Below are 14967 nucleotides of genomic sequence, written 5' to 3'. Positions count from 1 at the left end.
CCCCCCCCCCCCCGGGGAAACGCCACATGGGTAGAGTCAGGCCCTGCACCCGGTGCTCTCTCCTTTCCCCTCGAGGCCGTGCAGGTAACGCAGGAGCTCCCGCAGCGGCCCGCCCTGGGATCTCTTTCCAGGGCTTGCGCTACAAGGGCTCCGTCCAGGATGGTCCCTGCTTCGTCCACTCGTGTGTTCATGCAGCAGCTGCTTACTGAGGAACAGCTGCGTGCGGCGCGTGCTGCTGGGGGCGGGGGCGGGGCGGGCGGTGGAAGTAAGGGTTTGGAGCGTCTGTTCTGGCCAGCACCGTGCTTGGTGGTGGGGATCCGGTGGGACGAGCAGGTACACTGTGGATCAGCCCAGAGCATCTGTGACCTGGGTGACCCAGAAGGAGGTGGCCGTGGGGCCAGGAGGGAGGTCACACGTGGCCCTGAGCTTCGCAGCAGATGCCAGGGAGCGGAGTCTGCTGTGAGAGCTGGTCCCTCGGCTGGGAAGCCGTCCACAGCCCCTGACCAGGGCCCCCCGAGACACTCCCTGGCCCCAGCTCGCCCTGGGGATGCCTTTTGGGGAGGGGCTCCGGGATGAGCGGGCAGAGGGCAGAGCCCACCCGCCTGCCTCAGGATGGAGCCACGTGTTCCCGGGCCTGCAGATGTGGGGCAGGAATGTGCCAGGAACAAATGGGAGAGTGGAAGGCAGGTGGCCGCGAGGCGGGCGGGGCAGACATCTGGACTGCAGGCCGGGCCTGCTGTGACTCAGGTGGCCGGAGCAGCAGGGCCTCGGGGGAGCAGAGGTGGGGCCGCTGCCGCTGCAGACTGGCCCTTCCAGAGGGAAAGGGTGAGATACTCAGGGCAACTGCCAGAAAAGGCAGGAAACAAACCTTTCTTTCAAGTATTAATTCAAAAAGAATTCACGGCCTGGGAGAGGGTTGGTAACCGTGGCAACAGATGTCAACATTCCGTGGCCCATGCTGTCCTCGGGCTCAGCTTACGGGTGTCGGGGTTCTCTGTAGCTGTCTGTATTTACTCAACTTTGGGGGGTCTGGGTGGTAGTTGAGGCCAAACAAAGCTGGGGGATGATATAAGACACCTGGCCAGCCCCAGTGCCATGGCGACGGGCAGGCCTTCACCTGCCCTGTGCCGACACTGTTTCAGCCCTGCCCGCTCTGTTTGTTCTCAGCCCAGAGCCAAGCGGAGGTGGGTGGGGGCAGGGCAGAGGTCTAAACAGGTCCAGGGACAGGCACCTGGGCTCCCCAGAGGAAACATGGAGACATATCTTGCTTGCTGGGAGGGGGCTGACCTGGCAGACGGGTCATTAGGGTCTTGCCCTGGAGCCCCAGGATCTCTCTGTTGGAGGGGCAGGGAGGGGATGGGGCCCAGCCTGCCACGTCACGTGCCCTCCTGCCACCTGGGGGGTGGGGTGGAGTACAAGCCCTCCTCAGACGAATGTCCCCACGGGTGGGGTGGGGAGCATGCCCTGTCCCCGACGCCGTCTGCCCGGTTGGCCACACTGCCCCGGAGCCCAGAGCGCGGCCGCCGCGCAGCAGGTGCGGTGAGCGTTGGCCGGCGCGGGGCGCTCACGCCAGGTGGGGCTGTGTCCACAGGCTGCAAGTACAACCAGGTGAACAGCCATTTCCACTGCATCCGGGAGGGCTGCCAGTTCTCCTTCCTCCTCAAGCACCAGATGACCTCCCACGCCCGGAAGCACATGCGGAGGATGCTGGGGAAGAACTTCGATCGTGTGCCCCCCTCCCAGGTGAGAGCCCCGGGCAGCCAGGCCGCCGTCCCCTCCTCCACCTGGGGTGGCGACAGGGCATTACCTGCGTCCCTGCTCTTGCTTCCTGGTGGGGGGCCCTCGCCTCCCTGAAGCGACAGCCTGCCCCTCTGGGGGCAATGCAGCCCCCAGCCCAGCTTCCTCAGGGTCCCCCTTGCTTCCTTTCAGGGCCCCCCGAGCCTGATGGACACAGAGACCGATGAGTACATGGATTACACCGGCTGCAGCCCGGGCGCCGTGTCCTCCGAGTCGTCCACCATGGACCGAAGCTGTTCCAGCACCCCTGTGGGCAACGAGAGCACCGCGGCAGGTGAGTGTGCGGCCAGCAAGCCCGGGACGGCCAAGCAGCAGGCCAGGAAGAGACCTCGGGGGCCCAGGAACTTCCAGCCTGGGCCACACCCGTCCTCCCGAGACCCAAGGCACTGCTGGGTCCGACTTAGGACTGGAGGGTCATGGTCAAGTGGCCTCAAAGGGGGACAGAGCCAGCCTCTGGGTGTGGCAGAGCCAACGGGTCTGTGGGATGTGGGTCATGGAGGCCACCTCCTGCCAGCACTCAGCCCTTGGCCTCAGTTTCCAGGAGAGGACCCCGGCTTGTCCTCTCTGAGCGCTAACCGAACAGAGCAGCAAGCCCCAGCCCACCCCCCTGCCAGGAGGGCAGGTAGGCCGGGAACCTGCCAGAGCCCAGGGGACCCAGGCACCGGGCCCACCCTCCCACTCGGCCACAGCACCCCCCGCCCCCCGTGACCTCTCCCTGCACAGTCTCCCCCTCCCATTCTCTCCTGCCCCTGCCACCTCCTTCCCCACTTTCTCCTGGCGCCTCTCTGCTCCTCCTCTGTCCACATGTTTTCATATCATACTTGCTTCTGCCATTGGGTTTCTCATTTGGGTTCTTTTTTGTTTGTTTTTTCTTTGTTTTGGTTTTCTTTTCTTTTTTTTTTTTTTTTTTCTGCTTCTCTCCACCCTCTCCAGGCTGCCCGGCTCCTCCTCCTCCTCCTCTTCCTCCTCCTGCTGCCGCTGGCGACGAGGCTGCCCACGTGGCTCCGCGGCCCCCACTGACCCCATCCTTCTCGGCGGCCGTGCTCCGGGCGCCCCTCCCCTCCCTCCCATGCCTCTTTTCTCCGCCCTGTCTCTCATACTCTCTGCTCAGTGCCACTCTCGGAGCCACTCGGGGCCTGGGCCACCCTGTCAGCAGCCCACCCCGCTTCCCGCCCGCCACTGCCACTCCAACTCCAGTAAAAAGTGACGTCCCCCTAGTTCAGGATGCCGCAGGTAACTCGCACACGTCTTCTCGCCAGTGTTTGTCACCCCAGTGGACCCTTGAGGCCGTGATCCAGGACCTGACCTTTTTCTGTGGCCTTGCTGGGCCGAGGACAGGGCCACATTGCACCCCTCACCGCCCAGCACCCCCCCCCAAAGACCAGAGAGCCTAGTCTCTGCCCCGCGGACAGCTCCTCGCAACCCCTGCTCAGCCTGAACCCCCATCCCTGGGGCCAGGCAGGAGAGGGCGGGAGTCTGTGTGGCCCAGGTCCCAGGCGGTGCTCCGTGACAGAGGTGCCTCCTGGTCCCACCCCTCACCGCCCCCAATATCTACTGTCCTGCAGGGATGAGACCTGCCCTCCCCTCCCCACCCCTTTGCAGTATTCATCACCCCAGCTTTGCGCCTCCCCTCACTCATCTGTGCCTCACATTCTGCCTGAGAGCCGGGCCAGTACTGTGCCAGGCCTGGGGGCACGGCAGAGAGCAGGGCAGAGGGCCCCCCACTTGTGGAATTCAGCCCATGGAAAGCTGTCACTGGCATAACCAGACAGACCCCTGTGACAGCAGCCACTCCTCACCCACCTGGATCTCCAGGCCCCAGACCCTCCCTTGTCCTCTGCTGGGCACCCCCACCCCATGGCAGACCTTGGTTTCACCTGCTAAGGGTGACTGGGTGTCCTCCCTTAGTGGACAATGCAGCCCAGTGGCGCCATGGAGGCTGGGTGTTCTAGGCAGGATCGGGGAGGGCTGAACAGGTCAGCCACGTGGGAGAAGGCTGGAGGTTGCCCACCCTTGACCCTGGCTAGGGCCGGGCCCTGAAGCTTTCTCTCTGGTTTCTAGGGTGTGGAGCAGGGAGCACTAGGATTGCTGCCCCTTCCCCAGTGGCCCGTGCCACGCCAGGGGGCTGCTCGCCCCTGACCCTGCAGCAGTAGGGGGCCACGTCATATCCCAGCAAGGGGGTAGCGGACGCAAAACCACACTGCCGGTCAGGCAGCCCTGGCAATGGGGCATCCTAAGTGTAGGGAAGGAGCCGGATCCAGTAGGGAGGGCACAGGTGGGCACCCATCTGTTGGCTGAGCCCCTGCTGCAGCCCTGGCCCCTCAGCAGAGCTGCCCTCTCCCCAACAAGACCTTAAAGAACCTTCTGGTACGAAGGGGAAGGTGTCCCTCGGGGCAGGGAGTTACAGTCCCAAACAGCCCCGGGGCGCTTGGCATCCCTGTTGCAAGTAGGCTGGTCCCATGTGCAGACAGGTGGGCAGCTGGAGAAACTGGTTAGCCAGCCGGAGAAGGAGCTGGCCTGTCCCTCATTAGAGGTGGGTCTGTGATGGCGTCCTGGCCCCCATCCAACCCGGGTAATTATACTCTGCCGACCTAGATTCCCCCTTCAGCTTCAATTAGCACCAGGACGTGTCCTCACTTCCCACCCAAACTGGCCAGGAAGCAGCCACCACATCCCCTGGAGCTGCTTGCTCTGCCACCCCGGACGGATGCCTGTGCGGTCGTCCTGCAGACATGGGATGACGCAAGGGGAAGCCTGGGGCTCCCCGGCTCTTTTGGGAAGGGGGAGTGGGAGAGGCCCCCAGAGCCCCAGGGAAGCCAAGGAGTTGACCCCAAGGGGCGCCCTCTGGCCACGGTGCCAGGACGGGGCGGGGGGGGGGACCGGGCGTGGGTGCAATCCTGGGAATGGTGCCTAGAGGGACACTGACCTACCCCACCCCACCCCAGGGAACACCATCTCCATGCCGACGGCCTCTGGGGCCAAGAAGCGCTTCTGGATCATCGAGGACATGTCCCCGTTCGGCAAGCGGCGCAAGACGGCCTCCTCGCGAAAAATGCTGGACGAGGGCATGATGCTGGAGGGCTTCCGGCGCTTTGACCTCTACGAGGACTGCAAGGACGCGGCGTGCCAGTTCTCGCTCAAGGTCACCCACTACCACTGCACTCGGGAGAACTGCGGCTACAAGTTCTGCGGGCGCACACACATGTACAAGCACGCGCAGCACCACGACCGCGTGGACAACCTGGTGCTGGATGACTTCAAGCGCTTCAAGGCCTCGCTCAGCTGCCACTTCGCCGACTGCCCCTTCTCGGGCACCAGCACGCACTTCCACTGCCTGCGCTGCCGCTTCCGCTGCACCGACAGCACCAAGGTCACCGCGCACCGCAAGCACCATGGCAAGCAGGACGTGATCAGCGCGGCGGGCTTCTGCCAGTTCAGCTCGAGCGCCGACTGCGCCGTGCCCGACTGCAAGTACAAGCTCAAGTGCTCGCACTTCCACTGCACCTACCCGGGCTGCCGCCACACGGTGGTGGGCATGTCGCAGATGGACTCGCACAAGCGCAAGCACGAGAAGCAGGAGCGCGGGGAGCCACCCGCCGCGTCCCCGGGCCCCGCCGTCGGCCTGGACGGCGCGCTGTCGCTGGGCGCCGAACCCGGGGGCGCCCTGCTCTTCCTGAGCCGCCGGCCAGCCACACGCCGCCGCCGCTGCCGTTGCTGGCGGCTCCGGGGGCTGGGGATGGGAACGCGGGCGACCCCAGGGACCCCGGCCCGCCCGATGGCCCCGGGCCCCGCGACGGCCTCGCCGCGCCTGCGCCCGGCCCCCCGACCGGGGAGTCGTCGCAGGAGGACGAGGAGGAGGAGCTGGAGCTGCCCGAGGAGGAGGCGGACGACGACGAGGACGACGACGAGGACGATGACGATGAGGACGGGAGACGCACACGAGCGCGAGACCAGGCGCACCGACTCGGAGGAGTCGCTGCCCGAGGCGGCGGGGCCCGGGGCGCGGAGCCCGGAGCTGGCGGCACCCGCGCCCGCCGCAGCCTCGCCCTAGCCGGCCGTCGGGGGGGCGCGGGCACCGGGGCCGGGGCCGCCTCGCCTTCCCCCCTGCCGTGGTGGCCGCTGCGATCCCTTTTGTAAGAGATGCTATTTATGTGTAACGCTGCCCTCGGTCCAGAGCGAGACGGTCGCCCCCGCTGCCGGGCTCGGGGCGGCCCCGCCGGTGCTTCCGGACCCCGAGTCCGTCTCAGGACAGAGGCGGGGGCCTCCCTCTGGTGCCTGGCGCTGCCTCGCCCGGCGCAGGGCTAGCTGGGTGCAGCTGACAGGCTGCGAGCGACCCTTCTCTGGCTGCACTTCGGGGATCTTCTTCTTCAGGGAAACAGAAGGTGCTCTTGTCCCGGGTGGGACCGAGGAGCAGGGGACCCCGAGGGCGAGGCGGGCGCAGACACCGGGCAGCCGCCCCGCGCGCCCCTCCCCGCGGCCGGACCCCGGGCCCCACGACCACGCCGGTGGGATTCCTCATTGCTCAGGACTGGGAAGGGCGCTGGGGGTCACCGCGACCCCCACCCCTCACCCCCAGAGGCGGGCCCTAGTAGCATCTGGCAGGGCCTTCTATTCATGCAGCTAAGACCCTCCCTCCCGGCCCTGGGGGGGGCGGGGGCGGGGCAGAGGCGGCAGCGCCGGCGACACTGCAGGGACTGCGGAGGGAACCTCGCGGAATTAGCGAGCCGGGAGGCCGGGGCCCTGCTGTCTGCTCCCGAGGGCTGGAGCCCGGAGGAGGCGCGCCTCGGCCTGCCGCTCGGTGACTCCCAGGCCCCGGACTCTCCCCGGGGGAGGCCGAGGCTGGGTCCCGCTTCCAAACCCAAGAGCAGCCGGTGCTGGGGTGCTGGGCCTTGCAGAGGTCTCAGCCACCCACGTGGTGGGAACAGGAAAGATACCACTGTTTGGGGCTTTAATATTCAAAATGGGGGGAAAAATGCGAAAAAGTTGTACAGTATTTTTCCTGTAAAGGTTATTATTCTACATAGAACAAAAAAAAAAAAAAAAAGGCAGGCGGGCCGCGAGAGCACAGGCCCGCCTCGGACCAGCCCTGAGGTTGGAGACCGAGTGCAATCGCTCACGTGGGATTTCGTTTCGAATTGATTTTAGAGGCCTTACCAGTTTGAGGCTGTCTGTCTTTACACTAGCACTGGCGGGAGCTGCGTGATTCCAACTTTTAACTTGAATTTTGTAGAAACAAGGAAAAAGGACTATTACTGTTGATACAAGTTTGTAGTTAACATTTGAGTTTTTCTCTATTGGTTATGCGTGTGGCTTTATAGGGCTTTTTTTTTTTCCAGTTTGTTTTTCTTTCTTTTTTTTTTTGTTTGGGATGCTTCTTTCCTGGTGCAACCCACCCAGATTTGCTTCCCTTTGCAAAACACTCCCCCCTCCCGGAGTGGACGAGGTCACCAAGCCCAGCTTCTGGGGGGGGCACCAGGTGGCCAGTGGTTGTGATGGCGACAGGGACGAGGGCAGACTGCCCGAGCTTCCCATGTCTCCAGTCCTGGCCACCAGCCTGGCTCAGGTGGGACCCTGAGACTTGCCACAGGGAGAGAGCCAAGCCCAGCCTGGAGGAGGCCTGTCACCCAGAGCCGCCTCCCCACACATCACCAAGGGGAGCCCCACCCGATGGCAGGGGGCGCTGGTTCTTTTTTTTTTTTTTTTTGTCCGTGTGTGTGTGTGTGTGTGTGTGTGTGTGTGTGTGTGTGTGTCCCCTCTTGGCTGCCCACAGCCAGAGAGCCAGGATCATCTGCACTGGAGAGGGAGCAGGGAGGGAGGAGCGGTCAGCGGACCGATTCAACAGGCAGCAAGCCGTTGTCTAAACAGCCCCTACCAGACCCTCCTGAATTCTGTGGGCCCCGCTGCTGCTGCTGCGCACTGGCCCAGACTCTGCGCCCCACCGCAGAACCGCTGGGCGTGTGGAGGGGGTTTTGTAAAGGAACACAAACAAAAAAACAACAACAAAACAACAAAACACAAAAACATTTTTCAATGTAGCGAAATTAAAAAAAGAAAAAGAAAAAAAAGAAAAAAGAAAATCGAAGATGCCGACAGTGCGAAGTCTAGCCTTTTGTAACCTTCATATTGCACACTAGGACTATAAGCCATTGCTAGCTCATTTTGAATTTTAATGTGTAATTTTTGTTTTATTTTCTTTCTGTGGGGAAAACAATGCTTGATCCACCAATGCTCTTTTTAATGTTTTATAACTATGTATGTGTATATATATAAATATAAAATAATGTATGCACATATGTGTCTATATCTATATGTATATACATATATAGAGATATAGAGATATAGAGAGAGGTTTTGAGACGAAAAATGCAGAACGTGAAAACCGAACTGAACAGCGTGTGCTCTGATTACTTGAATCTGGTCTCCTCGGCACCTGGTTAACTGAATATTTTTCCACTTGAATTTAGTGCTATTAGAAATTTAATATATGTGTTTTATTTATTTGATTTTTTTTTTGCATGACTGATGCAAGGTTTGACATTTTCACTCAATAAAAACTGGAAAAAAATCTATCAAGTTATCTTTTATTTTTAAAATCAGCCCCAAGTGGCTGGCGGGGATCCAGCTGTGCAGGGCCATGGCCGGGCTCTGTGGGCCAGGGGAGAGTGGAGGGAGTCGTTCACCCCTCAACCCAGGCAGGAAAGGGGCAGAACAGTATCACCCGGGGATGAGGCCACGTTCCTCCAGGTTGCTGAGGACTGACGGGGAGCTCAGGCCCTGCCCACCCGAAGGGTGGCCTCCTTCCCAAGACCTGCCTGAAGCCCCTGCATGAGGCTCAGGGGCTGCCAGAGGGCACAGCCGACTGGCACAGAAGCGTCTGGCCTCAGGCAAAGGCTCCATGGGCTCTCCGGGCCCCCCGAGACCCTAGCCAGCCCCGGCCTCTGGCAGCCAGGGCTACTGGGCAGGCGCTTGGCAGGGTCATCCCTCTGCCTCCTCCTTCGGCTCCTTCCTCCTTCCTGCAGGGACCTGCCTGGGCTGGGAACGGCGCGTACCCGGATCTGATCCGGATGCTGGCTCGGCTCCTGCCCAGAGCACATGGGGGCAGAGCCAGAGGGGGCTGATTCTTAGGTCCGCAGCCACCAACCCCAGGCCTGGGCTGCAGGCCCTGGTGGCCCCTTGGGGGGCTACCTCGCAAGTGTGGGTGGTGGTAGCACCGCCATCAGCCTGGCCCAGAGTGCAGGCCTCATGCCTCATTCGCCCTGACACTTCTACATGGTCACCCACTCCCCATTAACCCTCATCTTCAGCACCACCTTGTCAGCCGTGCCCTGAGCCGACCTCCTTCCAGGTGGTCAAGGCATCCCGGAGCCCCGCGCGGGAGGGACGTGTGTGGGACCCACCACGTTCTTCCACTCCGAGGAGCATCTCCCTGCGTGTCACGGCCCTGCACTGAGCACACCCACGTTCCTGAGGCGGAAACCAGGGGCCGGGAAGGTGAGGCCCCACCGCGCCCCGCTCCCCTGGCTGGGCAGCAGCCGGCCGGGGCCAGGGCCAGGGCCAGGGCCAGCAGGAGGAGAGGCGCAGGGGCTGCCTCTCCCTCCAAGTCTCCCGGGTCTGCACCCGCCCAGCATCCTGCTCGGTGTCGTTCCCACCACAAAAGCCGCCTTTCCTACCCAGCCCCAGCACAGAAGGCCTTTCCTTTTCTTCTTTCTTCCTGGAACGCAGCCCACAGGCTATTTACATAAATATGTTTGTAACAGACGCGAAAATATATACTTTTTTCTGTCTTATTAAAATGTTCAAGTTGGAACTCGCCTATTGTTTGTGGATATCTCGATTCTGTTAAATAAAACAGTGACTAATTTATGGGATAAAACACAAGTTCAACAAATTAAAACCATTATTGGAGCTTCACAGGCCCTGGTGGGCCGAGCAGCCCTCCCATGGGGCCTCAGGGGCGGCGCGGAGCCAAGCCCGGGCCTCAGCTGGGTGAGTGGGTGACCACAGGGCCGCCTCTGGGTGCTGCGGCGGGGGGCAGGGGGGCAGGGCCCACAGAGGATTTGGAGGGCCAGCTCTCAAGGGCTCCAACGTCAGCTGCCTGTCAGGGACTCCAGGGGCCCAGGGGAGGGAGGAGCGACTCAGAGCAGATGACCCCCCCTCGCACAAATGCCCCCTCGCCAGCTGCCCCCAGGTCTTCCCGGCCCAAATGGACCTCGGCAGACCCACACACAGTGGACGGGAGGGAGGCCCAGCCTAGCTGTGGGCAGAGCCAGCCTCCAAGCTAGACTCAGGACGAGGCAGGCACCGGGGCCGAGGGGGATAGATAAGGAGGGCCTTGGACCGGGCCCAGGGAGGGGGGCACTGGGTCTCGAGGTGCCCCCCCAAACAGCCTAAGGGGGACAAGGGTCTGTGACCCATCAGGATGCTGTACCAGGCCAGCTCACTGCCCTGAGTCCCAGGCGCTGCCCCAGATGAGAGCAGAGAGAAGTGACCACATCACCCACCAGGAGCCAGTGCCCACTGCGACCAGGTCCCCCACCGCAAGAGGGAGGGGCTTGCAGCTGCAAACCGCCCCCTCCCCCCACCGGGAGTGCAGAGTGGGCCCGGGCCCCACCACACTCCCTATGGCTTGTTGGACTCAGTAGGAAATGCAGTAAAACACTCTTCGTTCTTGGATTTAAGGAGCCGCGGCGGGGCGGTGCGCCTACGCCCAAACTGGGGCGAATTCGAGAGTTTTGTAACCTCTTGGAAAGAGCCAGAACCAGCTGCTCAGGCTCACGCTGAGCTCAGCGGCCTGCCCGCCTCCCACAGACCTGGCCCGGCTTGGGTGCTACCAGCGGCTGAGTCATCCATGGGAGTCGGGCCCCGGCATTCACGAGCAGCCTTGCCCCAGGCCCACCAGGACCCGGGGACAGGCCGGCCCTCTCCCTGGGCCCGGTCGCCAGCATGCCCCAACCCCGGGCAAAGGCGGCTTGCTCGCCAGCCTCCACGAGGTGGCCCCGGCCCCACAGGCGGTCTTGGCCCGGGACCAGGGCACAACGGGTGGCGGATAAAGGGTGGCTGCCCCAAGGCCCGGGTCAGGCCTCCAGGAAGCAGGGCGGACAGCAGGGCCCCTCGGACGGGCTGGAGCCCTGGGGACCTTGCGGGGCCAGGCCCGTGCCACCCTCGCTGGGAGGAGCTGCCCCACCTTCCTGGGCCAGACAGGAAGCAGCTCCCAGGAGGCCTGCAGCCAGCACCAGGCCGATGGTGCCTGGAGCAGCCTGGCCCAGCTGCTGCTGCTGTGAGCCCCGCACCCCAGGCCGCTCAGGGGGAGACGCATGGCCTCGGGAAGTCCAAAGCTTTCTCCCCGCCAAAAAACCTGTTCAGCCCTGGCCAGGGCAGCCCCCACCGCCCCCCGAGCCTGGGGGCTGCCCCCTGGATCCCTCAGGCATCCCAGGAACTGCTAGTGCCCGGAAACGACCCTCCCGGGGCCGCTGGCTAGGGAGGCAGAGGGCCCGGCACCTGAGTTTACGGGGTGGATTTGCAAGTGTGGCCGCCACCAGAAAGATCTTTCCAGGATTTGTCAGGGAGCAAGGAGAGGCTTCAGGCATTCCCCTTACGAAACAGTAAAACCTTCTCTCTTCTTCTAGAAGAGCTTGAACTTTCAAGTGCTCAATAACTACTAAGGTTTGTTCATAATTCAGGTGAAAGGCACCCAACAATGCTGGAGTGGGGTGGGGGGCCCCGAGGGCTCAGGCCCTCACATGGACAGGGTCGCAGTCCCATGTCAGCACCACACCCTGAGGGTGTCTGTCCAGTGGCTCTTCCCCACTGTCCCCCCACCCCCAGCAGAGGTGGCTGATCCCTGGGTGGGAAACAGCTGTGCAGGGCAAAGGAGCAGGGGCAGGACTGGGGTCCACCCCCAGGTGAACACTTCACCTGAGGCTGGAGCCACACCTGCAGGGTCTCACCAGCACTTTCACATCTGCCGCCTGGAGCCTTCGACCCTCTTCCCTGGGTGCCTTGGCAGAAACTAGCTTAAACAAACAGACGGAGAAACGCTGAGCAGTAAGTAAACTCCTGAGGATAGGGTTGTCGGAAAATGACTCCTGCCTGCCCTTCCTCCTTCTTGGGCTCTGGGGCAGGAGGAGGGCAGGGGCCGGGGCAGGGCTGGGGCAGTCACCAGAGGAGAGGGAGGTTCTGGGACCAGACCCCAGAACCAACCTCAGTGCTCCTGGATGGGCAAAGGTCAAGGGTGGGAGAGGAACCTTCTAGAGGACCCCTCCACTCGCATTTGGTGTGAGCCCCCCAAGACACATGACTCCCTTTCAGGGAGACAAGTCACAGGACCTCTAGGTGAGGAGCTTCCCGTCTTTATTAAAAGCAAGCACAGCCACAAACCCAGATGGAGAGGAGGGGAGATCTTGTGCTATTCCTTTGTTTTGACTGGACTTTTCAGACCTCTTCAATGTGCTTCCACAATATGAAAAACACCGAACGCTGCAAATTCTGCAGCCCCTTCCCGCCCCCAGAAAGCTCTCCTTCCCAGCCCCAAGGCTCAGGGCCACGGAGCGCAGGAGGCTGGGCAGGCAGGTGGGGGAGCAGCCTCCTGGAGCAGTGCCAACGCCAGGCCGGGCTGGCCAGGGGGGCTTCAGCCACAGCAGAGCCAGAGCCCAGGAGTCACAGGGGGGCGGCTGGGGAGACCTCGGGGCCAGGAGGGCGGCCCCGCAGCCTCCCAGAGCTGGGGCTGCTTCTTTCCTAAAAGACACTTTACAAAACTACATTGTCATTGAGTTTAATAATCTTCCCCCTTCCAGAAAGGCCTGACGGGCGCTGCCTGCTGCTCACTTCTGCCCCATTCCAAATATTTTTACCTTATTTGGATGAAATGCATTATTTTTCTAATGAAAGGCTTTTTTTTTTCAAAGGGCTGTTTTCCCTCCGTCCAGCAGCTGCCTTTATTAGGGCAGCACTCACGCCGTTTTGGGGAGGGGTTTTTTCCCTCCCTGAAGTCTCGCCAGACTCTGTCCTCAAAAGCTGACACTGGAGCTCAGGACCCACAGGGCAAAAGGCCTCCAGGTCCAGTTTTCCTGCCCCACCTCCCCGCACATGAGCCCCAGGGCCCCGCCGGCCCACTGAACCCCACTGCCCCTGGCTGGGGATGGCGACGGCGTCTTGGGGGGCCGCCGCCCAGCGCACCCACCCTGACCGCTCTGGCCAGCCCCACCCCAGGCTCTGCCCTCTGCTGTCCCCCTCTGGTGCCGCCGGAGGGACCCCTGCGAAGTTCAAGACCAAGTTAGAGACGGTGACCAGCGGTCACCAAGCTGAAGACCTGAATGGGGAGACCCCAAAGCACCCACCGAGGACCTGGGGTTTCCATTCACTGAGGAGAGGTGGTGGCCCAGCAGGTCAGACAGCAGGCAGCCGGGTCTCCGGCCACGTCCCACGGAGGCTGAGGGCTGGGACCAGGCCTCCAGCCCTCTGCTCATTTGTCTCAGGTCTGCCCTCCCGGCTCCCCGACTCAGGGGAGTCCTTGGCCCGGACAGGCTGGTAGCCCCAGCAGACTGAGAAGCCTGGCTGCTTCGGGGGCAGCAAGGAGGCCGGTGGGGGGGGGGGGCGAACTCTCAATGCAGGATCTGCCTGGCTCTAGGGAGCACATGGTGGGGACAAGGGACCACAGGGATGTTATGGGAGATGATGAGCATCAAAGGTGACACCTGAGAGTCAGCCAGAGGGCTGCACACTCAGGAGGGTCAGGAAGAGCTGAGTCACCATCACCTGACGCCCTCATGGTGCCCTGGGCCATGGAGCCAGGAACGGGTCTGCAGCAGCGGGGAGGGGATTGGGCTCTGAGCCCCCAAAAGGGGCCTAGGCAGGAGAAGAAATGTCTTCTGAGACAAAACAGCCCCAGTGCCGAGTCTCTCACCCGTCGATCGGCGGCCTCCTCCTTCCCCAGGGGTGCTGGCGGGCGCCAGGCCGGGCGGTGGCGCGTGCACGGTGGTCAGCAGGCCGCCGCGCCCACAGGGGGACACGCCGCGCTGCGGGGCTCCGCCTCCACGGCCGCTCGCCCTGCACTGTGTCCCCACTTTGTATCTACACAAGGCACCTGCAGGTGGCCGTGCCCTCTGTCCCCACGCCTGGCCGCAGCAGGGGGGGGGTGGTTGAGGGCGCGGGGGCTCCTCAGAAGGAGGGTCGTGCGCTGTTTTTCTGGGCGCAGCTGAACGCTGTGTGAAGGTTAACGGAGACAGGGAGGGAGCGCAGGAGACGGGGGAGGAAGACAGAGCGAGACACACGCTCTCCTGGGAGCACATTCATCCATTTAAGGAAGGAGAGCTCATCACACTCAACACCAGGTCTATATACAGTAACATGAGGTCCCGTCTCCTCCTGCATCAGGATGTCGCCCTTCAGCACCGAGGACCGAACCCTCCAGCTCGCAGTGAGCAGCTCGCGAAACCGCCTCGGGAAAGGGACCGCCACCCGCCGGGCCCAAGAGCAGGGCGGCCCAGGCCGGCCCCCACCCGGCCCCCGCCCCCAGGGCGCACCTGGCACAGCCCTGGGGGCCCCGCCTCCGGGCACAGGGTACCACGAGCAGACAGGGAGCCAGAGGCAGGAATTAAATAGTGACAACTCGTATTTATTACAATTATATACAGTAGTATCTTATATTCTGAAACCTACACCTGACCACACAATGAACATGTGTTTCCGGGTGGGAAGGGAGACAGGGAGGCCCTGACGCCAGGCTCCTACGTGGGAGTGAGAACCGCGTCTCGCCACGGGGTTAGCTGAGTCACGACGCAGCAAGCGAGGAGGGCCGAAGTGCAGTATGATTTCATTTGTCTGGAAGGACGACAGGGCACGTGGGGCAGGGACAGTGCACGGGGGCAGCATCATCTGGACGAGACCCGGCTGTGGGGCCCTGGGAGGCCCCGGCTGGGAGAGAAGAGCACGGGGCCGTGGCTTCTGGAAACATGACAAGATGGCCCCCGGCCCCTTGTGAGGCCATGGCAGGACAGGAGGGAGGCGGGACGGCAGATACCACGCGGACGCGGCCCTTCCTCCACGGAGGAGCGGGAGCCAGGTAACGAAACTACCTCTTGTCATGCACGGTGTTGGGTTAGCTAAGAGGCTCAGCAGACACGCCCTGGACGAGACCTCTGTCCGGGAGCCGGGGCTCAGGGGCCCCCGCCT

At 62.7% G+C, this 14967-nt stretch overlaps 1 protein-coding gene across 1 annotated transcript in view; it reads left to right on the top strand.

The window, feature by feature from the left end:
• Window positions 1-5848, top strand: part of CASZ1 (castor zinc finger 1) — a 26268-nt gene extending 20420 nt beyond the window's left edge. Inside the window, 5 exon segments of the mRNA XM_040645539.1 lie at window positions 1592-1743; window positions 1930-2071; window positions 4743-5475; window positions 5517-5723; window positions 5725-5848. Coding sequence (XP_040501473.1) covers window positions 1592-1743; window positions 1930-2071; window positions 4743-5475; window positions 5517-5723; window positions 5725-5848 — 1358 coding nt within the window.
• The last annotated feature ends 9119 nt before the right edge of the window (window positions 5849-14967 follow it).

The sequence above is a fragment of the Ursus maritimus genome, unplaced genomic scaffold (assembly GCF_017311325.1).
Source record: "Ursus maritimus isolate PB19 unplaced genomic scaffold, ASM1731132v1 scaffold_32, whole genome shotgun sequence".
NCBI lineage: Eukaryota > Metazoa > Chordata > Mammalia > Carnivora > Ursidae > Ursus > Ursus maritimus.
This window is presented reverse-complemented; position numbering and strand designations above follow the sequence as displayed.